The sequence below is a fragment of the Meles meles genome, chromosome 4 (assembly GCF_922984935.1).
Source record: "Meles meles chromosome 4, mMelMel3.1 paternal haplotype, whole genome shotgun sequence".
Classification (NCBI taxonomy): Eukaryota; Metazoa; Chordata; class Mammalia; order Carnivora; family Mustelidae; genus Meles; species Meles meles.
In genome coordinates, this window is record NC_060069.1 from 153146526 (window position 1) to 153171678 (window position 25153).

At 44.4% G+C, this 25153-nt stretch overlaps 1 protein-coding gene across 1 annotated transcript; it reads left to right on the plus strand.

The window, feature by feature from the left end:
• Positions 1 to 382: 382 nt before the first annotated feature.
• IFNAR1 (interferon alpha and beta receptor subunit 1) lies at positions 383 to 24279 on the plus strand. Its single transcript, XM_046002672.1, has 11 exons — positions 383 to 538; positions 4717 to 4840; positions 8983 to 9161; positions 11072 to 11229; positions 11346 to 11484; positions 13494 to 13608; positions 16094 to 16293; positions 16398 to 16555; positions 19453 to 19603; positions 20845 to 20990; positions 21940 to 24279. The coding sequence occupies exons 1-11, from the start codon at positions 466 to 468 to the stop codon at positions 22177 to 22179; spliced, it is 1683 nt and encodes a 560-aa protein (XP_045858628.1). The 5' UTR covers positions 383 to 465; the 3' UTR covers positions 22180 to 24279.
• Positions 24280 to 25153: the final 874 nt, after the last annotated feature.

A 25153-nucleotide genomic window follows, 5' to 3' on the forward strand; every position in this document is an offset into this window, starting at 1 on the left:
GTAACTCCACCGCCGCAAGGCCTGAGCCAGCAACACGCCGCGTTCCTGTTTGGGTCAAGGCTTCGCGTTAGGCGTAGCCTTTCCGGAAAGAGAGGGTGGACCTCCGTGGGCGGTCACTGGCGGTAAAAAGGAGGAGCGAAAAGGACTGCGGGACAGACCCCTCCCCCGCCACTTCCAAGAGCGCATGCGCAGACTGCCGCCCTCCCACCAGGAGCGCACCGGCGCGCTAAACCCGGAGAACGGCGCGCGCACGCGAAGGGGAGAAGCCAGCGTGGAGGGGACGCGCGTGCGTGGAGAGGCGGGGCGAGTGCGGAAGGGCGGGACGAGCACGGAGGGGGCGGGGGAAGGGAGGGGCGGGGCGGAGGCAGGGGGTTGCCCCTCGCGCCTAGGCTTGCCTCGAGTAGTTCGGTGCTGCGCGAAGTGACCGAGGATGTGACTTCCTTGGTCGGCGGTGGCCCGCGGACGATGCTCGCCCTCCTGGGCGCGACGACCCTAGTGTTGGTCGCTGGGGTGCCGTGGATGCTGCCGGCAGCCGCAGGTGAGCGACGAGGGGTCCAGGCGCAGGCCGGGGGCGGGGCGAGAGTCTGGGCGGTGGGGGTGTTGAAAGCCTCGGCCCCGGGAAGCTGGCGTGCTGTCGGGGGCACCTCCGTTAGTGCGGGGTCACGGCGCTCGGATCGAAAATCTGGAAGCAGCGGTGTTCCAGAGGATCCCTCCACGCCGCTTGCTGGGGGGCCGGCAGGCCGGTCCCCGGGCGGGGCACGCCCTCCCCGCCGGCTCTGTGGGCTTCCACAGCTGGGGTGCTGGGTGAGCCAGAGCCTTCCTGCCGGCTTTGTTTCTCTTCGAAGAAGCCGGTCGCTGGGCTGGACCCTTAAGTAATAAACAAGGCGCCCGCGGCGAATCGTGTTGCTGTTCTTGAAACATTGTCTCAATTTAGGGAAACAGTTATTCAGCCCCACGTGGGAGGGGGATAAAGATTGCAAGAGTTTCGCTGCCCCCGGGATCGTACAGTCTCATAAAAAGTAATAATAAAAGAAAAATACGCAACCAAAATAGAGAGGCTGGGACCACCAGGCTAGTTTGCTGCCTTTATTAGTACTTAATGGGGACGCATTGGGGGAATGGCAACTGTTACAAGGTTGACTTCGTGGTGAGGAGGGGTACCCAAAGAGAAAGAGGGACTAGCACCAAAGGGCAGGAATCCAGGGGGTCAGTGAGGCCACCTAATAGGTCCAAAGTCCTTAACTGCGTGCTTAGAAAACCGTACCCCCATACGGTACAATGGTGTCCTATTTCTCAAACCCATCCATAAATATAATATATATAGTGTATGAGTATTATGGTCCTGGTATAACCCGCGGTAATTTCTTTGAAGTCTTTTGTTCTTGAAATTCTTGTATTCAACTCATCGTGCAGTGATATAAAAAGAACTTCCCCAGAATTTTCACATAAAAGTAGCATTCCAAGAGGATGTCCATTAAGATCTTTATTTTAATCTAAATTAGGGGCGAGCTGCTAAAATAAACTTTATAGACAGCTAGTTTTTATTGGACTCTTAACTAAGTGCCAGGCAATTCTCTAGGTGTTTTAAAGGTATAAACTCATGTAGTTTTCAGTACAAAGCTACAGCTATTATATGCTCATTTTTCCAAAGAGCAAACAGATACTGAACAGCTTGGCCATGCAGCTAGCCAGCGGCCGAATGGGAAATTAAACCCCGGGAACCAGGCTGCAGAGCCCTGGGCTTAAGAGTAGTCTGTTTTCCTAAAGGTTAAACAATTTAAATTCCCAACTCTCCATCAATATTTGTTAAGCGCCTGGTTACCTTTCAGTTAACCAATGTACTTTTTTCCTCTATGGAGCAGTAAAGTGGTCAAAACTCAATAAAATTTTGACCCAAACTAGAGATGCTTATTTTGCTCTCTTTCAAAGTCATTAAATTATTCATACTTTTAAACCTAGTCAGTTCAGTTCTGGGATCCTAGCCTAAGAAAATTACCCAAAATATGGGAGGAAATTTATTATTTGTATGGATGTATGGTTTGGATTTATGTCAGACTTAAAAAGATAGTAAATCGTTACTGATCATCCATTAAAATGTGAAAAGCCAGGGGCGCCTGGGTGGCTCAGTGCGTTAAAAGCCTCTGCCTTCAGCTCAGGTCATGATCTCAGGGTCCTGGGATGGAGCCCTGCATCATCACATCATCGCATCATCGCGCCTGCCTCTCTGCCTCCTTGTGATCTCTGTCTGTCAAATAAATAAAATCTTAAAAAAAAAAAAAAAAGAACGTGAAAGGCTGGAAGCAACTGGATTAAGTGCCCATTTATAGATCTTTCACACTACAAAGGTGAAGTAGACGGTTTTCAAAAGGATATTGCTTGGTCTTCCAAAGCTAAGATGTCCCCAGGGGCAGTGTCTCCATCCTTTAGCACAGGAAGGTTGCAGCCCAGAGGAAATCCCTGTCTCGACCCCATCAAATTTCTTCTCCCTGTCTCAAGGACCACAGTTAGTGAGATTAGATTAGCCCAGACCAGAGACTACAAATGCTATCAGATATTTTGTTGGTTCCTGTAAACCCAGTCAACTCCCCTTGGCTGCATACAATCTATAAAATCCCAATAAATGGGATGAGAATTAAGTTTAGAGGGAGGAGTGGAATAAGGAAAGGTATTGTCCTTTGTGATGAAGTCTCAGAGAAAATAAGTGCAAAAAAGAAAATTGAGAGTGGGAGACTCAAGGAGGAGCTCCCCAGATTTAAAAAAAAAAAAAAAAAAAAGTTAAAGATGTTTTCTCTGCTCTTCCCCTTTGGACTTCATACCATATCTCTAGCTGGAGACTAGAGGAGACAGTCCCAATAAAGAAAGTTCTACATAGGGACTCCTGTGGTAGAAAGTCTGCGAGAAGGTACCATTCTTGCCCCAAGGCAGAAGTAAAGCCTAGAAATATTACAGGAACCAGAAATAAATTTGAAAGCTGATCTTTTAAAATTTTTAGCTCATCTCAGTGAGAGATCAGCACTTGGTGCTGTTGAAGAAACTTCTGTGAACCCAGCACTATACTGAGTCCTCTGAAAAATGCAGATTGAGTAAGCCACTGTATGGACCCTGCCCTTAAGGAACTTGGCATCTGAATAGGGATCTGTGTTTAATGCAAGAAGCAATTGGCTTTCTTTTGAAATATCTTCAAGTTTTGAGATCCTAGTAGATGTCAGGTACTGTGCTGAGTACATCTGCTTTAGTGTGAAATTGACCAGTAAGGATCCGTAGTCCAGCATGTAATGAAAGAGCAAGGTTAGTGTGAGCCGCGGTGTTAAAGGAAGGTTTTCTGTAAGGAGTCAGACTTGAGCTGGCACTTGGAGTATTTGGGTAATCAGAGAGGAAGAAAACAGGTTAGAGGAGCCAAAAGGGAAAAATAAGAAGAGAGGACATCCAACTCAGGGAAGATTCCTACTGGAAGTATAAGAAATAATAAATCTCTAGACGGAAGTCCTTAAAAGTAAGCGGAAGGGTTCAGGCTCGATATGAACACCTTTCCGAGTTCCTGTAGGGCTTGGCTGACGTGATAAACATTCATGCCTCTGTCTCTCAATTTTGTCATGTGAATATTTGGTTTCTGTGACTAGCTGTTACCTTTGAAATCACAGCTGCTCCATTCTGTATCAGAATATATGAAGCATATATACAGGATGTGAAACCAAACTGAGGCCATTAACAGTTGAACCTTGTATCCTTTACATCACTTCTAAGATCTAAAGACAAGTTTTATACAGAGACTACTTTTTCTCTTTGTTTTAACCTTAATTGCTAAAAAATGCCAGCTGTCATCTGAGCTTTCAGCAAGTTGTAATCTTTTTGCTGGTGGAAGGTCTTTTTTTTTTTTTCTTTCCAGCACTATGAGTGTAGTCTTTAGTCCGCTTCACCCATTCCCTCCATCCCCCCACCCCCTCCCCTCTGGTGACCTTCAGTTTGTTCTCTAGAGTTAGGAGTCTTTTTCTTGGTTTGCCTCTTTTTTTTTTTCCCCTTTGCTTATTTGTTTTGTTTCTTAAATTCCACATATAAGTGAGATCATATGGTGTTTGTCTTCCTCTGACTTACTTCACTTAGCATAATACTCTGTGGTCCCATCTATGTTGTCGCAAGTGGCAAGGTTTCATTCTTTTTATGGCTGAATAATATTCCATTATATGTGTGTGTGTATGTGTAATATATATATATATGTATATATTGTATATACATATACATGTATATGTATATATATACATATATATATATGAATGACATATTTTCTTTATCCATTCATCAGTCAGTGGACATTTGGACTGCTTCCATAACTTGGCTGTTGTAAATAATGCTGCTGTAAATGTAGGGGTGCATGTATCCCTTTGAATTCGTGTTTTTGTATTTTTTGAGTAAAGAGACTTTCAGTTAAAAGATCGACACTGATTTTCTTTCTTTATTTTTTCCAGCTTTATTGATATATATATGATACATAAGGCTTCCTTTTTATAGATTAAAAGACCTCAACCTTTTTCTAGCTCTCTCAAATATGGAGATTAAATACATAATTAGCAGTCGCCCTGTGCTGAGAACAACTGTTGGGATTTTTTTAGATTTTTAAAAAATGCTTTGTTATATTTGAAATGAAAGGGAGAGTAACATTTTTAAGAATATCTACAGTGTATATGTAACTGTCTTCTTCCTTGTTGCCTTGATTTGTAGGAGGAACAAACTTAAAATCTCCTCAAAATGTAGAAGTCTACATCGTTGATGATACCTTTATCCTGAGGTGGAACAGCAGCAGCCCGTCTGTCAGGAATGTGACTTTTTCAGCAGACTATCAAATGTACGTGACTGTAATGATTGCTTTGCAAGGATCGCCGGCATAATTTTGAAAATCGTAACACCATCGTTTATTTCTCAGATTCGGGAACCAGTTGTTTTTTCCATCTTTGAGAGAAATTTTGTGTCTACGTAATGTTTATAATTTCCTTCCTACAAATAGAGACTTAGTCCAGTTCATCTTTGGGTGGTGCCCAAGAGAGATTTGAGGGATGAGGATGGCAGATAGCTTCCGTAGACCACAGCCCTACCTTCTCTCTTAGAGATGCGCCACCTTCTTGAAGTATAAATTAGGCTCCAAACTAGAACATGTTTTGAGCATATGGAAGAGTACCCCAAAAGCTCTATTCGGGGTCTTGAGATAGCCCCCCCCCCCAGTTCTCCTAGGGTCAGGCTTTTTTATCATCCCCATCATATACATTGTTTTAATTTAGGTAAAATTTATTAGCATCAGTATATAGGATCCTGCCTTTCTGGAGTTTCTGCCTTCTCCCCTGCGCTCATGTTCTACCTCATAGCTGCCAAGAGGTTGGGCAGGTGGGAAGTTGCCGAAGAAAGGATTCCAGAAGGAACACAGCTCAGGAAGTACAGTACCTTGCTTTGGGTGTTAGAGCTCTGTGTGCTAACTCTGATCACTGCCCAAGAAAGAGCGGCCGGTAATGGGGCAGTGAAGAAACGGGGTGTGGGAACCCCAGAACCAGGATCCCCACTTCAACCACGGCCCTAGCACTCAGTTATCCAGTTGATGGTTAACAGAACTGTGAGATTAATTTTCTCTCACAGCTTTAGTCATTTTGCGTGTGTGTGTGTGTGTGTACGTAAATGTGCATACACGTAAACAAACATGGATACATACATCGATGGTTTTTCTCAGGATTAATCATTTAAGAGTTTTTATCTCTAGAGATTTTCTTTAAATTGAACTTCGAGTTTTGCCCATTTCATTCTGTGCTTTAAGTTCAGAATTTTCTATTAAATAGCTATTTTAGGTATAACAGGTTGTTTCAGATACTCTTTTTAAAGTTGCCCTTTTAGGGGCGCCTGGATGGCTCAGTCAGTTGGGTGTCTGCCTTTGGCTCAGGTCCTGATCCTGGAGTTCCGGGATCGAGCCTCGTGTGGGGCTCCCTGCTCAGTGGGGAGTCGGCTGCTACCTCTTCATCTGTGCCCCCCACCCCAGCTCTTGTTGTCTCTCTCTCTCTCAAGTAAATAAATGAAATCTTTTTTAAAAAATAAATGAAGTCACCCTTTCAGTCAAGAGCCTAGACCGTGCCCTCGTATTGTTCCTTCACACATTCTGTCGTCGTTACTCAATTCTCCAGTCCGTAACAGCCTGCCTTTCGTCCTTTCACTCTGACTTCGGCATCACATGCATTATTTCAGGATGTTCTCATTCTGGTCTCTTCGACCAGCTTTAGAAATAATTTCCCTATAGAGATATGCCAGACTACAAGTTTAGGGAGACAGTATAGCGATCGTATGGTGTGCTGGGGACTTGGGCCAGGCTGCTGGGAGGCAAAGCCGTCCCATGCTATGTATGCTTTCCCTGTTTCCTTGTCTGTTAAGTCGTGATAAAAACTAACGTGACCACATGGAACTTATCGTCCAAACCAAGACCTTTTTGAGTTAAAAGGGCCAGTTAATTTTAGATAAGCTGGACCAACACGCTTAAACGGGGGCCACCCCAGGCAAACTGGGATGGGACACCGCCCTGCCCCTCCCCCCACCGTAATAAGGTGTCTAACTTAGAAGGCTGTAGAAGTGTAGAACAATGGTTGGTTTGTTTCCGATTTTATTTATTGATTTGAGAGAGAGGAAGAGCACAGAAGAGAGAGAGAAACAGACTCCTCGCTGGACAGGGAGCCCTATATTGGGCTGGATCCCACGACCCTGAGATCATGACCCGAGCCGAAGGCAGACACTTAACCGACTGAGCCACCCAGGCGCCCCTTACTGTAGCGTTTCTCCAAATGTAGGACAGATGCCACTGATGATAAATGACACAGAGACACATAAATAAGCTGTTAGGATGCCAATGACTGTAGAACACATGCTAAGACATCGGTGTTCGTGACCTATATCCAAAATTTTGTTACGACGTGTGCAGTCCATCCAATAGAGATTGTGTGCCTTGTATGCTAAACACTCTCCCGTGGGTGCTTAGAATATATGGGCGAATAGGAAAGAAAAAAGATGGCACGTGATTGTATTATGGCACAGGTTTTACGAAACGAATTTTCCATCGGTTACTTCATTGTCTTCAAATCATGTTGTGTTCTGATCTAAATACTTTATATGATCAAGCTGGGTTTGGCTGGTTTTTTTGTTTGTTCTTTTTTAAGGCTAATATAAAAGCAATTGCCATCGCAGTAGTTCCCTTGTAATACAAAAACCCTGGAGTAAAGCTTGCTTCCGCACCTCCTGGAACAGGAAAGATGGAGGGGAAGAGGGCGAGTGGGTTGGAACCATGTCAGGGCTTAGGTTTACAATTTTTATAAAGTTTTCTATTTGTTGGTTTGTTTTTTAAGATTTTATTTTTTATTTATTTGACAGAGAGACCCAGCCAGAGAGGGAGCACAAGCAGGGGGAGTGGGGGAGGGAGAAGCAGGCTTCCCGCTGAGCAGGGAGCCCAATGTGGAGCTCGATCCCAGGACCCTGGGATCATGACCTGAGCCGAAGGCAGACGCTTAACAACGGAGCCACCCAGGTGTCCCTAAAGTTTTCTGTTTCTAATAAGGGATTCTGGCTTTTTAACACAGATTCTGATGTGGAGGGGTTTCTGAGGAATGGTATCATTAAATGCCAACTCTGGCCTCACAGCTCAGAGAAGTAGAAAGGGAAACTGGCCAGGAATAAAGTTTTCCCACATACCGGTGTATATTTTCAGTATTTTTTTTAAATGTTTCCTTTTTGAAAAATGAGATGGACTTATATTGGGGCAGCACAGAAATGATGTGGCTATATCATTCCTAAAGTCTTTTATCATAAAGCATTTTTTAAAAAGTCTATAGGGGTGCCTGGGGGGTTTAGTCATTAAGCATCTACCTTTGGCTCAGGTCATGATCCCAGAGTCCTGGGATCGAGCCCCGCATCAGGCTCCCTGCTCAGCAGGAAGCCTACTTCTCCCTCTCCCGGCCCCCCTGCTTGTGTTCCCTCTCTTTCAAACAAATAAAATCTTTAAAAAAAAAAAATGAAAATTTATCCCTCCCTCCTCTGCCCCATTCCCCTCCATAAAGCTTGTGCTAGAAACTATAAATCAGTCTTGACAGAAATGCCTTGTCAGAGGAGAGTTTCTCTGCATGGTTTAAGGTCGACAGGGCTTCACATGGGCAAAAATTCCAGAACCTAACTAAGTTTGTTTTTGGTCTCACCTTCCCATCAACCTCCTGGGGGCCGGGGGCAGAGTGACATGTGGCAACATGTCCTTTCTTGATTTCTTCATGTGTTTGAAGAATCTAATATCGATAAGTTCTGCTTTTTAATGGACTAAACAAGGAACTCGTCGGTGTATATAAACATTTTAAGTTCTTCATTTCTAGTGATGGAGTAGGAAGAATTATGGCAGACAGCAAGCAGAAGGGATGGTTTGGTTTTGATGAGGGCAGAGGAAATTCTCCAACCCCGCTGATTTCTGAGGCCTTTCTTTGGTCTGGTAAACCCAGTCAGAAAAGTTCCAGAGGGGATCCTCAGATCCAGTCACCAAGTTTTCATTGAGGAAAAGATCCAGAAATACAAGGGAGTTGGCCCGAAGTCACACAGCTGTTTTTGACAAAGGGGACACTTAAGTCCACTCTTGGTACCTTCTAGGTTATTTCTTTCTCTGCTGCTTTGAAATCCTAACGCAACCCGTCACAGAATTATAGAACTGTGTGAAAAAATTAACCGTCAGAATGATTCCACTTTCCAAATAACTTGGTACATATGTGCTGGGCAGGAGTGCCACGTTGCCACTAAAATGTCCACAGGCCATTAACTCAAACAGAGTAACTACTGAGCCTAGTAGTTTCTAGTTTTAGTAAGCGGTAGTCGTAATAGTGGTTATACCAGTAGTTAGAATCGTTTCTAGTTTTAGTGAACAGAAACCGTGTTTGACTCTTTTGTATTCATCTATTTGCTTCTTCATTCATCTCCTTTTTTTTAATCTCAAAGACTTGAAAATGGCGCTTGGCTCAAATTGCCTGGCTGTCAGTCTGTGGCCAGTACCGAATGCAACTTTTCTTCAGTCAAGCTCAATGTTTATGAAGAAATTAAACTGCGAATAAGAGCAGAGGAGGGCAACAACACTTCTCCGTGGCATTATGTTGACTCATTCACACTGTTTGAAAAAGGTAAGAAGTTGCCCGCCGAACTACAGGCTGTTCCTCCTGAACTGCTCTCGTCACAGCTCACTTCCCAAGCCCGTTCCTGTGTGACGGTGTAACATCTCCTGTTAAAAAAAAAAAAAAAAGGCCGACTGTTTTCATGATAATTCTAAGACTTATCCTCCCCTTCCTTTCCATTCTGTCTTGGGTGTACACTGGAATTTTCCAGAGGCTGATGGGTGACAGGGAGGCCGACTGACTGACTTGCAGAAGCGAGCAGGAGATACATCTGTCTTCTTGGTGAAGCCAGACATTAATGAAACTGGAACAAGACGTGACACAAATCCGCTCTCCTCACCATGTCTGTTTTGGGAAATGTTCTTTATGTTCTTTTTTTAGAACAAATATCTGTCACAGCGCAATGGGTTTACCGCTATTAACTCTTCATGAATTAATATTTGAAAATAGCAGTTTTCAGGTTTAATATGCTAAATAATGAAAGTCATAATCTCTGGAAACAAAAACTCTCTTGGACCCTCAGTTTCTTTGAGTGTGAAGGGCTCCCGAGACCAAAACAGTTGGGAACCCCGGCCCTCTGTCAGAACTCCCGAGAAGAATGATGTCTGGCTCTCTCTGTGCTTCTCTGCCCACCACTGTCTCTGCAGCCCTGTGCCCTCAAACTCTGTTCCTTCTCGCTGCCCAGAAACCACTCTTGTCAAGGACTGTGGTGACTTCCTCAATGCCCAGTGAGTTCCCAGTCTCTTCTGGCTCAGTTCCTGTGTACCACCACGGAGATCCTTCCACTTCTGGATCTCCGGGGGCCTGCTCCCTGCCCGCCCTCCTCCTGCCATCCACCTCTCCTGTGCCCCTTTCTCCTGCCTCCCAGACCTTTCAGTGCTGGACTGCTGCGGGGCTGCGTCGTCGTACATCTTCTCTTTCCACACTTGGTCCACTGGGAATCTTACGGCTTTTAAACCCATCTGTGTGCTCTTGAGAAAAGCCCAGACTTACATCTCTAGCCGCCTGCCTTTGCCCTGTATCACCAGCACTCTTTCCACAAACATCTCTGCTTGGGCGTCTAGTCATCTGGACAACCGACGCTCTTGATTTCCTCCTCAAAACCTGCTCTTCTGGCAGTTTTTTCCATCCCCGCTATGGTCAGCACCTGTTTTAGTTGCTCAGGCCAAGAGCCTTGGAGTCATCTTTGGCATCGCTTTTCCTCATGCCCTGCATCCGGTCTGTCAGAACATTCTGAACGATCCATCTTCATCCCGAAGCAGATCCCTCGTCATGTCCACCGCTGCGACCGGCCTTCACCAAGCTGCTCTCTCTTGAGCTACTGCGGTAGCTTCTTCCCAGCCTTCCTGCTTCCTCATGCCTCAACTAAGATGATCTTTCCAAAATGTAAATCCCAGCCTGGCACTCCTCCGCTCTCAGGCCTCCAGAAACCTCCCGAAACTAACTGCCAAGCTCTTCCTTTTGTCATCTGGCTTCTAGCTGCTTCTCTGATCTTGTTTTCAACCACTCAGCTACCTGAGCCTCCTTGTTGCCTCTTGAAAATGTGTTCCCACCTAGGAGGCTCAGTCTGGAATATTCCTTCCCTAGATAATTTGCCTGACTGACTCCCTCACGTTTTTTGGGCCTCAGCTCAAATGGCACAGAGAGGCTTTTCCTGACTGACTTACCTGAACCAGGTCTCGCCGCCGTCTCCTCCCCCTCTGTGTTACTTCATCTTTCCTTACAGCACACACGACATTATATGCATTTGTCTGTTTGGGGATTTTGGCCATATTCCCCTGCTCGAGTATAAGCTCCATGAGGGACTTAAGTGTTACTAATGCCGGGCATATAGGACGTGCTGGGAATTATTTGCTGAATGAACATTTCGACCCCGTATTAATGAAGTTCTATAGTAAATGTGTTCTTTTTTTTTACAGCTCAAATTGGTCCCCCAAAAGTACACTTAGAAGCCGAAGATAAGGCGATAATCCTCAACATCTCCCCACCTGGAACAAGGGATCATGGCATGTGGGCTTCGGATAGCTCAAGCTTCGTCTACAGCTTAGACATCTGGAAGAGCTCTTCAAGTGGAGAAGTGAGCATTCTTTTTACCTTTGTTCAGTGTGAGAGAAAAAGGACCTGAATTTGTTCAAAATACTGACCCTAGACTTTTTTAAAGAGCAGACTTCTATTTTTTTTTTTTTATTATAGAGAAGGACTAAAACTGTTTACTCCAGAGATAAAATTTATGAACTATCACCAGAGACCACCTACTGTTTAAAAGTTAAAGCAAGACTTTTGCCAAGAAAAACTGGTGTCTATAGTCCCGTGTATTGTATAAAGACCACAGGTAAGGAGGAAGGTATATTTCAGATTCAGTAAACGTATATACAGAAGGGCACCCTATTCATTCTGGCAGTTTTCCTCCTGGTTGCTAAGTATATATGATAATAGGTACTAAAACAAAAATATACAGCATTTACATAAGGAAAAAAAATTACAGTAACTGGGATTTTTTTTTGTCTTAAGTAAACAGTAATGAAAGTTCTGTCTAAAAGTCTCAATATTTTTCTCATGACAAGAACTATTTTTTTCGGGGCACCTGGGTGGCTCAGTGGATTAAAGCCTCTGCCTTCAGCTCAGGTCATGATCCCAGGGTCCTGGGATCGAGCCCCAAATCGGACTCCCTGCTCAGCGGGGAGCCTGCTTCCCTTCCTCTCTCTCTGCCTGCCTCTCTGCCTACTTGTGATCTCTGTCTGTCAAATAAATAAATAAAACCTTTAAGAACAATTTAAAAAAAAAAACAATTTTTTGTTCAGAATCTACAAAAGGGAGAAAGAAGTTGCTCAAGGAGCAAGTAGTCTTCCAAAAAGTATACCTTTATAAGTGAGACGTTAAGATGTAAAAGCTTCCTGATATATTTTGTCAGTGACCTCCTGCCTATAATGAAGGTCAAAGGTTAGGAGCTTAGATCTGTTTGTTATTTGAGTCATAATTTTAGTATGCTTTGTTTTGAAAATCAAACATACAGGAGAATTAAAAGTAAAGTTTTCCTCTCCCTCCTCCTTACCCCAGTTCCATTCATCAGCATTTAGCCCTGCTGATGGTTTGTGTGTATTCTTTCCTGCTTCTCTTGGGACCTAAAAGCATACACACAGACATGTAAATGGTTTCTTGGTTTTGGTTTTTAAAATGAAAAAAAATAGGGGGCCCCTGGGTGGCTCAGTGGGTTAAAGCCTCTGCCTTCGGCTCAGGTCATGATCTTAGGACCCTTGCTCTCTGCTCAGTGGGGAGACTGGTTCTGCCTCTCTCTCTGCCTGCCTCTCTGCCTGCTTGTGATCTGTCGAATAAATAAATAATCTTTGAAAAAAAATAAAATAAAATGAAAAAATAGGATCCTACTAGATCGATCTTACAACTCACTTATTTAACCTACTACATTGAGGATCCTTTTGCATGCTGGCACATACAGATCTATCATATTTTTTTTTTTTTAAGGTTTTATTTATTTGAGAGAGAACACAGGACAGGGGGACACATGGGGCAGGGGGATGGGGGAGGCAGACTCCCCGCTGAGTGGGGAGCCCGATGTGGGGCTTGATCCCAGGACCCTGAGATGATGACCTGAGCTAAAGGCAGACACTTAACCGACTGAGCCATGCGGATGCCCCATCACGCTCTTCTAAATGGCTGCGTACTATCATCTTGTGTGAAGAGACGCCATTTGTAACTCCCTTAGCTATTACCTCCTGATAACATGTAAGCCTTTTCTTTTCTTTCCCACGTTGTTAAGCTGTTAAGAATTCTTGCCATGGGGACACCTGGGTGGCTCAGTCAGTTAAGCGTCTGTCTTCGGCTTAGGTCGTAATCTCAGGGTCCTGGGATCAAGTCCTGCATCCGGCTCCTTGCTCAGCAGGGAGTCTGCTTCTCTTTCTCCCTCTGCTGCTCCCCCTGCTTGTGTGCTCGCTCTCTCCCTCTCACAAAAAAATAAATAAAATCTTAAAAAGAAAATTCTTACCATGTATCTCTCTCTCTCTCAAATAAATAAATCTTTTTAAAAAGCAGGGGGGAGGGGAACACTTGGGTGGCTCAGTTCTGTTAGGCATCTGCCTTTGGCTCAGGTCGTGATCCCTGGGTCCTGGGATCGAGCCCTGCATCGAGGTCCCCGCTCAGGGGGAAGCCTGCTCCTCCTTTTCCCTGTGCCCCTTCACCCCGCTCGTGCTTGCGCTCTCTCAAATAATAAATAAGTAAATAATTTTTTAAAAATTATTTAATTTGGTACTCATGGGACTCTTCGTACCATGTCTTATCTCACTAAAGTAACAATGTATGCTTCTTTGTGTATTCTTTGTCTTCTAGTTGAAAATAAACTGCCTCCACCAGAAAATATTCAAGTCGATGCTAAAAATCAAACCTATATTCTTAAATGGGATTATGCGCAGGAAAATGTGACTTTTCATGCTCAGTGGCTCTAGTAAGTTCTATTCCATGAGTTTCCTTTTGCTCAGTTTATTATGATTCCTCTCCTGCCGCTTCAGCCCCCTATAGCACCAGGCACAGGGGCAGGCTGCTTGGGATGAGTCTATCATTTTGGAAATGGGATATTTAATTTTGGTCCCTGCTCTGCCCTTAACTGGATGACCCTGAGCTAATCACTTAATCTCTTCCAGCCTTTGTTTCTCCATTTGTTGTAATATGGGCATATTTAATAGCATCTCGTGTACTTACTGGTGCTTTTTTTTTTTTTTAAAGCGTGCTTCTCACTGCGTGTCTTATTTCCCGAATCTGGAATACTTGCCACATGACCCTGACCTTTTCCTCAGAGCTCACTTGTTCCCCGAGTCCTAGGAATGATCTCACTCCAGTCTGTCTTATTCACTTCGAATCAGCCTTCCCATTTTCTTGACAGTGTTAGTGGTTTTGACAGATTTTTTTAGGGATCACGTCAGTAGGAAATGAAGCAAACAGGACAGCACTGTGTTCTAGCCGACGACGGGTCAGGTCCGAGAAGCGCATTTAGTTCATGTTGGCAGCAAAGTTGTAGGGGATAAAGAGGTCGAACCAGCGGGAGGAGGAGCAGGCGGTGGGGAGGAAGGAGACAGGTAAGCAAGCTCTCTTGAGAGCAGAGGAGTAGAGGGACCAGAGGCAAGCGTAGCAGGGGCAGGAAAGGGAGAGTGTGAGGAGGGAGAGAAGCAGGAAGTGATCTGAAGGCAAAGGAAAGGGAGGACCACTCTGGTGAACTCTCCATCCCTCCGTCCTTCCGTGTTAGTCATGCAGTGGGAGCACGTCCCTGCGCCTGCAGGCCCATTGACCCTGCCTGACCCGGAAACTGGGCGGTCATCTTGCGTGCGCCATACTTGAGAGGGGCTGGGGTTTCCGGTGGCCCGTCTCGAAGTCTCTTGGGAGCACTCAGGCACGCTGTAGGGAGCATAAGGGATGGTGAAGGCACGGCAGTGCAGCGCGTGCTTCCTGGAGTCCAAAGCAGGTAGCTGAGGTGTCGTAGTGACGATGGTTTGGGGCCGAGGTCTGCAAATGATGAGGGTGACAGAAATCGAAAACGTAAAGGTGGTTGGGGCCGGAGAGACCCAAGAAGCCATGTGGAGAGAGACGAGATGTGAACAAGGCCTTCATTCATGAATGAATTCCTCTGGTGGCACGTTGGGCAGAGCTACAGCACGAGGGAAGCGCAGGCTACAAACAGATTGAAAATCAGGTTAAGGTCAGAGGTAGGGGGTGTTCCTGCTCTGGAACAAATCACCACAGATTTAATAACAGCTTCAAGAGTGCTCTTATCTGCCAGTGACTTCTCCCAGGGGACCAGGCCTGGCTTGGCTGGGGCCTCTGCTCAGGGTGTCACAAGGACTCTTGGAGTCCTTCCAGAATGTGGCCTACCACGTGGGAGAAGCCCTACCTTGAGAACAGTTGACTGGGCACGGGAGAGCAATGAGAGAGAAAACTGGATACGCAGGATAGGGTGAGATGAGGCTTAGCCTCAGACTGTCCTGTAGGCCTTTGGGTGCCATTCAGAATTTCGCATCGAGGGGCAGGTGACATGAAGTGTGTGTTCGAGGAGGGGAAGATCGCCACGTTGCATGTGGACCACGGAGACGCCAAAGGCGGGAGAACCAGTTGGGAGGCTGTTGGAGTTGCAGACTTGAACTGGGTTGCTTTGAGCTGCTGGTTTCTGAGTAATTTACTTGACTTCTCCAGGCCCCGTTCATGTCCACGTTCTGTGTAGACTTGCTCTTACCACACTGTGGCAGAATCTCCATTTTAACACTCACCCATTGGTGTATGGGTGATATGTTTCACAGCTGGCTTTCCAGAAGGAAAAGAAAAACAAAAACAAAGCCTTATTTGTAGCGCTTGCCAGTTTTCATACTGTAAATACACCTCCTGTGGTCTCTTTCAGCATGATGTCACTGACCGTGGCATTGGGAAGAAAAGCACAGGAGGACCCCGTTACAGAGTATTGCCACCATAGAGATACAATAGACATAGATAGCTTTGAGCACAGATAATAAAACGTAGTGAAATAACCAGGACAAAATGAGTTTTGATCCAGCTTATCACCTGTGCTGTTGACCTGCCAGCTATAAATTTAAAAAAAAAAACTTTTACGTATTTTGATTTTTAATGCAACCTGTTTATCTGTAAGTTGATGTACTTTATTTTGCGATAATGGCTTTTAATAACTGGCTCGCACCCTTTGGGAAAATTCAGGGGTGGTTCTTGTGGGCTGGCTTGGGTCGGCTTTGGTGCAACAGCGCCCCCTTCTGGTCACACCCGAGAGCAAGGGCTCTGGTTCTCTTTGTGGTGGCGTATGCTGGTCTCTTACACTGTAGTGTGAGTTTCCTGAAGGTGGCGACTGTTCCCCTCTGTGACCTTAACCATGTTCTAGGCATTTCATAAATATTCATTGAATTACTATGTTTGTAATATTTTTTTTGTCTTAAAAGCGCCTATTTAAAAAAGATTCCTGGGGACAATTCAGGTAAATGGAAACAAATACCAAACTGCAAAAATGTCCGAACAACGCAGTGTGTCTTTCCCAAAAATACTTTCCATAAAGGAATTTACCTTATCCGTGTTCAAGCATCGGATGGAAATACCACATCGGTTTGGTCTCACGAAGAAAAATTTGATACTCAATTACAAAGTAAGCCAGTAGTTTTTACTTGGGATTGTGCTTCTCTGATTTGGTACAGAGTCTTAACATTGTTTTTCCGAGTTGAACGTTGTGTCTGTACACTTTTTTCCCAGTTACCCTGTTTCCTCCGGTCATTACCATGAAATCCACTAACAATGCTTCCCTGCGGGTCTATATCAGCGCTCAGGAAGAGTCGGAAAATAAGCCTGTGACCCATCTTTACCCGCTAATTTATGAAATTGTATTTTGGGAAAACACTTCAAATGCTGAGGTAAAACAACAACAACAATAACTATGTGATGTAAATCTATAATATAGGGTTGTAACTAGGATTTGGGGAAGCAAAGCTTGAAGTTGAAATTTTAGGGAGATTTTTAAACTTGGGACTGTGATTAACCTGATATTTACAACAAGAAGAGTATTAGCATCTTTCCCTGTTTTACGGCTTAGTTATAGATCACCTGCCTCTGGGGATCCCGGTGTGTTGTTAACATTCGGATCCCTGCACCTGTTACTACTCAAATCAGAATCTCTTGGGTGGAACTCAGGAATCTGCGTTTTTAACATGATTCCTGGGCATTCATCTAAACCAGAGTTTCTCGGCACTGGCAACGTTCAGACAGGATAAGTCTTCATTGTGGGAGCTATCCTGTGTGTCGTAGGATGCTTACCTTGCTGGTGGCCAATAGCACTGGTCCCCATGGTGACAAGCACAACACCTCCAGACTTTGCCAGACATCCCCTGGGGGCAGGGTACCTCCGAGGGGGCAAAAGAATCTCAGATGATCGGTGGTTTGTGGTCCTCAGAGAGGAAAGCATGCCTCCAGAGTTCGGCTTTGCTGCACAAAATCCTGTTGCTAACTGTTTAGTTTCATGGCATGGAAAGGATTTGAAAACAGTCCTCTAAAAAGGCGCCTCAGCAGGGGCAGTCATAGAAAAAAGAGTCAAATCTACGGCCATACCACCCTGAACACGCCCGATCTCGTCTGATCTCGGAAGCTAAGCAGGGTCGGGCCTGGTTGGGTCCTGGGATCGGGCCCCTCATCGGGCTCTCTGCTCAGCAGGGAAACTGCTTCCCCCTCTCTCTCTGTCTGCCTGTCTGCCTACTTGTGATCTCACTCTCTCTTTGTCAAATAAGTAAATAAAATATAAAATAAATAAATAATAAAACACTAATACTCGAAAACCACAGACAAAGGCAGTACACAACATCGGATAACCCACATGATTCTAGATCTCTTTTCCCTACGGAATTGCAATCAAGGAATCGACCTTGAAAAGTCTGGTGGAGTCGAGTTGGGTGGATAAATTCTGTAACCTGACTTTATTTTCTGTTGGAAGTCTAAGAAAATTATAATGACTTGGCCACTTCCCTTTTAACTGTGTGAACACACTATAACCAACGCATAATTTAGCCCACTGAGAATTACAGTCAGTTCTCAGTTGTCCCTATATCAGGGGAACCTCTGTTTGTGTCTCAAGCCATCAAATTGTGTAACCTTAGGCAGGATGCTTTTCCTCTCTGAGATTTTGTTTCCTCTTCTCTAAAGTGGAAAGTAGTCATAGTAGTCATAGTAACTCCATTTTTTTTTTTAAAGGATGTTTATGAGGTTTAAAATGAGGTAACGGGTACCTGGGTGGCTCAGTTGTTAAGCAGCTGCCTTCAGCTCAGGTCATGGTCCCAGGGTCCTGGGATCAAGTCCTGCATTGGGCTCCCTGCTTCTCCTCCTCCTCCTGCTTACGTTCCTTCCCTGCCTGTCAAATTAATTAATTAGTTAATTAATAAAATTTAAACATAAAATAAATGAAGCAAAAATAAATAAATAGAATAATAAAATAAAATATGAGGAGCACCTGGCTGGCTCAGTCAACAGAGTGTGCAGCTCTTGATCTCAGAGCTGTGGGTTCAAGCCCCACATTGGATGTAGAGATTACTTAAAAAAAATTTTTTTTTAAATCTTCAGATGTAACATAGGAAAACACTTAGCACATCAATTGACAAATAGATAGTAGAGATTAAATAATTTCAGTTGCTGTCTGACCCTGACAGTAATCACAATCATAATAGCAGCTCACGTTTACTGAAAACTTATTACGTACCAGGTACTGTGGTAATTTATGTGAATTGTCTCGGTTGTTCTTCAAAACAATTCTGCCAGACTGCCTGATCGATCAAGTCGGTCAGCACACACTTGGGATGGAGCATCTCTTAGTGCTTCCCTGACACTGGGCTGCCAACGGTACGACGTGGGCGGCTGTGATGCGAGGACAGTTCAGCTTGGCTCTGGGTCTTCTCCACATGCTGCTCGTGGTTTCTGGTCCAAGGAGGATGAGGGACGTGGGGAGGACCCACGGCCTCAGTACGGGCTCCACAGTCAGTCAGGACACGTGTGAGTGGGAAAAAAATCAATGGGTTTTGAGCTACAGGATATTTTGTTATAGTACATGACATCACGTGACGTTATTTTGTTGCATTATTTTTGTTGTTATTATACAGTATTGTTGTGGCCATAGCTGAGTACTGCAGGGAGCAGCAGTAATTGTCCTCATTTTATAGATCTGAAAATAGGGCCAAGAAAATATGAAACAACTTGCCTGGGGCCACATAGCTATAAGCGATACTGTAATACGGGCAATTTAAGGTCCGAGCCCCGCCTCCTAACTACCCCTGCCCCCGAGCAGAGGAAATACAATGACATTTAAACCAAACCAACAGGTATTATAAATTTAGAGTTGTGTTAAGAATATGTCATATTCCTTTTTGGAAGCAGCATTTTTAAGTTTGACTTGGGTTGTAAGATGTGGTCCAAAACGAATGTATATTTCTTTTTTTTTTTTTTTAAGATTTTATTTATTTGACAGACAGATCACAAGTAGGCAGAGAGACAGGCAGAGAGAGAGGAAGAAGCAGGCTCCCCACTGACCAGGGAGCCTGATGTGGGGCTCGATCCCAGGACCCTGGGATCATGACCTGAGCTGAACGCAGAGGCTTAACCCACTGAGCCACCCAGGTGCCCCTGAATGTATATTTCTTAAACATACACCAGCTAAGTGGTTGGGAGAGGCCAATCTTCAACTGAATCTCTAGAGAATTTAGGAAATCGACATTCCCTATCTGATTTCATAAGGTGACTAAATGTTATCAATGATCTACTTCTTTTCTTATAGAGAAAAATTCTAGAGAAAAGAACTGATTTTATTTTTCCTCAATTGAAACCGCTGACTGTATATTGTGTCAAAGCCCGAGCACTCATTCAGGATGAAAGGTGGAATAAAAGCAGTGTTTTTAGTGATATTGTGTGCGAGAAAACAAAACCAGGTCAGAATCTTTCATTATCTCTCTCTCTCTTTTTTTAATGTAAGTGGACTTTTAAAAAATAATTCAATTCACTGAAAGTTGTAAAGTATTTCCTTATTACTACACAAGTATAAAAAGAATGCTTTCTTCATGAGCTACATGAATCAAAAGTAGACTTTCAGGCTAAGCCTTTCAGTTTTAGAAAATATTTCAGTGTGCAGTTCAGTGTTTTTGAATGCTTTATAGTTCATCCAATATGCATGTAACTAATTACCTTAAAAAATTACTCTTTAAGTAGATTAAATCTGCCAGAAACTTGTGGGCTGCATCATGACATATTAAGTACTTTGTCATTGAATTTGCCCAAACAGAAATGTTGTAGGAATAAGGAATCTATTACTTTAATATCTCATTTGATGCTAAAAATCTGTGACTCTATTTTTATTCAACTAGACATGGGGTATATCTCTTTCATTGTAAACATTAAAAAAATATGAAGTAGGTTTAATGTTAAATATTACAAAATAGCATTATAAATTGGTGATACTCTGTGATTGTAAGGTCAGGGGAAAAGAAAAAGAGAGCTTAACATGTATACAAATAAAAGAATGAGACAAAATGGGAAGTAAAAAAAAATTACTCTTTAACATTTAAAAAGACTATTTTTAGGTGTTTTGTTTTGCATAGTTCTTAATGTAATTATCACGGGGGAATCGCTTCATTAGTTCAGTTGTGAGTTTTGTTCCATGGGAATGGTCAGTTCCCATCTTGCATTTTACAGTTTCCGGTGTTGGCTTGTAGATGTTGATTAGTCACGGAATGGTATTAATTACGCTAGCTCTGTATCACAGAAGGGCTCGAGAACACTTTGCACGTTGGGAGCTTAATGTCAACATTGCATCCTTCACCTTGCCAGGCCACTCTTTAAATGGAAACACGTTGCCTAAAAAAAGGGGGGGAAGGCATTCATGTGGCTGGCTCAGTTGGTAAACATGGGACTCTTGATCTTAGGGTCACGAGTTTGAGTCCCATGTTGGGCATGGAGCCTACTTATAAATAGAAAGAGGCATAAAGGAAAAGCCTTGCCTACAACTGTTGTATGCTCTGTGTTACCAGAAATATTTCTAAGGGTGTATCATTTCATAGATTTTTCTATTTCCTTCCCACGTAGCTACAGTTCGTCCATGTAAACCGTCAGCATTGTTAACATATTTGTGTGTCAAGATCTATCTTGTTGTTAAATATCACTGACTTATTTTTAGAAAATACTTCCAAAACCTGGCTCATAGCTGGAGTTTGTGCTGCGCTATTTTCCATCCCAGTTGTCATCTATGTCATGAAACTTTTCTTCCGATGTATCAGTTACGTGTTCTTCCCATCAAGTAAACCTCCTTCCACTATAGATGAGGTATGTGACTTTTGTCAGTGGGTGAATTTTTCTTAAAATGAATGGGAAATATATTTGATTTCCATGCAACATATGCATTTTCTTGATATCCAGAAAGCAGTACAGACTGGGATATTTTCTTCACTTTCGGTAAATTGGCCGTAGAAACAGTCATTTAATATCAAATAACGTGGACTAGTAAGGTTTGTCCTTAATCTCATAGTTTTCTTCAGTTTGGCTATGTTGGCCCTTGTTTTCTCGTGGAAAAGCTGGGTATTCACCCAAAGCCTACTGCACCCTCATCAGTGCGCCCAGTGGGTGACATCACAGAAAATGAAATGACAGAACGTGAGCCTCCTTTCAGGACACCTCACAGGCTCCTGTTCAACCCCACCGTGAGGTTGGCGTATCTCATGAAAGCACTAAATGACAAAGACCTAAGCCTGGGACCAAGCCTGGGGATGGCGTGGCCACCTGGGTGGGGGTTCAGGCTGCCTGGCTTGAGAGTATCGCTTGGGCCCCGGCTTTGGAGCTGGCAAGACCCGAAGGGGAATTGTTGATCAACTATGACATGTTTGTACCTGTTAACTCTGTAGACTTAAGCAGATCCTTTAAGAGAACTTGAGCAAGTGCTTTTATGCTGTTAAGTTTCAAAAGAAATTGTCCACAGTCCCAGTGCACCCCCTTTCCTTCCTCTCCCATACTTTCCGGCACCCTGTGCCCCCTCTTGAGTCCTCTTCATGTACCTGCCCCAAGACAGTGCCAAGAGGCATGGGACCTCACTAGTGAGGGGCTTATTCTAAACGTCAGAGAGCAGTTTCTAGGCTCTGAACTGGTTTTTAATGTTTATGCATATAAACCAGTACCACTGGTTTTCTCGGTAGCAGATTTAAGAAGCTGATGCTGCTGGAACTAAAATCTTTTATATTTTAAACAATTTGTTCCTGTTCTTCCCCTTTCTTCAAATTAGTATTTCTCTGAGCAGCCGCTCCGGAACCTCCTCCTTTTTACTTCCGAGGAACTAACGGAAAGATGTTTTATAATTGAAAACACGAACACTATCACGGCAGTAGAAGAGACTAACCAAACTGATGGAGAGCACAAAAAATACAGTTCCCAAACCAGTCAGGATTCGGGGAACTATTCTAATGAAGATGAAAGCAGTGGTAGCAAATTCAGAGAAGAGTTCCTGCATCAGGAAACCGAGTGACCAGAAGCAAGTTCTAGAATGCTCGTTAGTTCTGGGGGAGCCGTGCTCGAAGCCTGGGCTCCTGCTCCCCTCAGTAACTGTGCAGTGGGTACCTGCTCATTCGAGAAGGAGGACGTCTTCGGGTCACCGGTCCAAAAATACAGGCAAGCACTTACCTCTTGGACAGAAGTTTTCTCTATTCCTTCCCATGGGCGGAGCCTTGAAAGATCTGTCTGACAAAAGGAGTGAAATCCAGAAAACGTTCTCTAATGACATCCCAAGTTCCGTTGCACTAACGGCTTGTGGCAAAGCACACACGGTCACTGTGTCCCTGTTGGTGACACTGTCACCGTGTACATGCGGCTGCCCATGGCGCTGACTCATCCTCCGTTCTCAGTGTTACACACCGTTCAGGATTTTTCTGGAAGTATTTTAGATACTTTTGACACTGAAGCCTAGGCCCTCGGGAAATTTGTTTCACAAAGCTGGATATCATGACCACTGGCTTTCTGTAAAATAGCTTCCTCTGGAAAACACCTGCAGGTGCTGGAAATGTGATCTGTACAGTTTTCAGGGGAACCCTATCCATGTGTCCCCAAAACCTGGGCTCCTACATCACAGTCACCTCTCCCTTCTGTGGTTTAGGATTCACACCAGGTCATCCTTTCCTGAACACTAATACTTCCCGGCTCACAACCTAATTCCCAACCTAGGGGAACAGTAGCAGCTTCTGATGTGAATTTGCAGTCAATGAAGTGACAGAGAAAGGGACAACTGTCTAATTAGAGAAGCTGTTAGGATATTTTAAAGTAAGGGAGTGTGTAGAAGGTGGTCATGGTGTCTGCAGGAAGCCTTGGGACCAGAAAATGCTCCTGACAGAACAGAGTAAGAAGCAGAATCATTCAGTAGGAGGAAAGCAGGTGATGTTCGTGAAAAATAAGAGAAATGCATCTAATCAGCTTTAATTATTAACATGCTATGGGGTCGCTCATGGTTGTCTTGGGGTTTTTTTTCCTTTCTCAGTTTTATTGAGATGTAATTGACGTGTAACTTACCTGTGTCCTGTTTTGAACCCGGCCCTTCTCTGTGGGTGTCCCTTCTCCTCTGCTTACACGCACTCAGGAAAGGGAAGGTTCACTATCAGGGTAAGGAAGAAAATGTAACTGAGAGGAAAACCTAAGTTTAGGAATTACATGATGTTTTTCCAAGGCCACCTGGGGTGTATTCTTAAATTATTCATGGAGACCCTTCGTAGGAATCAGTCTAGGGATTTTGGCGGCCTCCCAAGGGAAGGGAGACAGAGCCACACAGCACGCTGGGACGTACGCGACCAAAGGCCAGTACTATTTCTGTCGTTGTCCCTGCTGATGTCCCACGTTCAGCTGTGGGGAGATGAGCTGGAAGGCAGCTGCTCTGGAACAGCTCCCCTCGGCATCGCCACAGCTCCACAGAGCACACCGCGTGCTTTGCTGGACCCACAGCCCCGGCTTCTGGCAGAGTGTAGCGGAGATCTGGGAGGCCCCTGACGTGGGTCACATCCCATTAGGATAGCCATAAAGTACTTACTAGTAGAGATTCTGATTCAAAAACTAGAAACACTGCTCAGAGCTATGAACTTTAGAATCTGACCAGAAATTTACAACCTATAAAGTTATTTTTTAAATAAAGAGTTTGTATCTTTTCCCCCACATGTGACCTTAAAAAGCAGCCCTGGTTTGCTCTTAACGAATTCTATGTACAGAAACCTTCCTTCCTCGCCTGTCCTTCCTGCGACTCCTCGACATGTTATGTTTCGTTTTTGTCTGGTATCTGTCTGTCCCCCTCAGAGACCGGAAGGCCTCTCAGCACAAGGATTTTCTTTTATTCATCGCCGTATCCCCAGTATCCGCAGCAGTACAGGGCCTCGCTCATGGGCGGTGCATGGAAGATTATTATCGGATGTGTGGAATCCACAGTTTGAACCAAATGGATGCTTCTGACTGTTGTCTGTATGTTGGTTGAGTTGCGGAAGGACATAACCACGTGTCCAGTGTTTCTTTGCGGTAAACTTGTATTTATGTTTTTGTTTTAAACCCTCTTGCCATGAAGGATTTTCTCTAATAAATGCTGGAGCCCGAAGTCTTTGATTTTGTTGTTGTCGTGCTTAGACCGGATAAATTATCATGGAGAAAAGCTGCTACAACCCACGACTTCACGAGATACTCGCGGCAGAGGGGACGGATGGATGCCCGGGCCCAACGTTGCAATGCCCAGCGTTGGGTAACCGCAGCTCCCGGACAAGGAGCTCGTTCACTTGCTTTGTGCCTTTTCACAACCTCGACTTAAGACTTGGAGGGAGCACAGCCCTGATTAAGTGAGTTTATAATGGCATTGCAAACTCTGCTCTCCTGAACTCAACTGCCTGCCTTTTGCAAATCCCTCTTCTCAGAATATACTCAAACTTCTAAGGATACTCCCCAATCCCACGTGTAAACTGATTCCTCCTGCCATCTGGACAGGTTTATTTTTGTTTTGTTTTGTTTATTCTTTAAAGATTATTTCTTTATTTTAGAGCGAGAGCACGGGGAGGAGCGGCGGTAGAGAACGGAGAACGGGGGAGCACGGACCCCAGTGCAGGGCTCGATCTCATGACCCATGAGATCATGACCTGAGCTGAAACCAAGTCGGACCCCTTACCCCCCTGAGCCACCCAGGCACCCGTATCTGGACACGTGTACTCCGATGTTGAACACGATACTCAGGCTGGGGACCCTTCAATGATCTGTTTTTAATAAGCTTCCTTATTAGGACAAGGAAGTGAATGCTAATAAATACATCTCTGACACCCACGGACTGCCCTGTCATTTAACTGTACCAGTAACACCCAGTTTCTTGTCACTGCATTTTTTTCTTGGGTGTAGGTGACCACAGATTCAAGGTATGGGGACCACATAAATACATGTGGGTATTTGTCATGTGATATGGAGGAAAACTAGGACGATTTTTTTCTGTCACC

Coding starts and splice junctions, on each gene's coding strand:
- IFNAR1 (XM_046002672.1), top strand. CDS start 466: ATGCTCGCCCTCCTGGGCGCGACGACCCTAGTGTTGGTCGCTGGGGTG. Junction 9,162..11,071: donor ATTCACACTGTTTGAAAAAG/GTAAGAAGTTGC, acceptor TTTTTTTTACAG/CTCAAATTGGTCCCCCAAAA. Junction 11,485..13,493: donor GTATTGTATAAAGACCACAG/GTAAGGAGGAAG, acceptor TTTGTCTTCTAG/TTGAAAATAAACTGCCTCCA.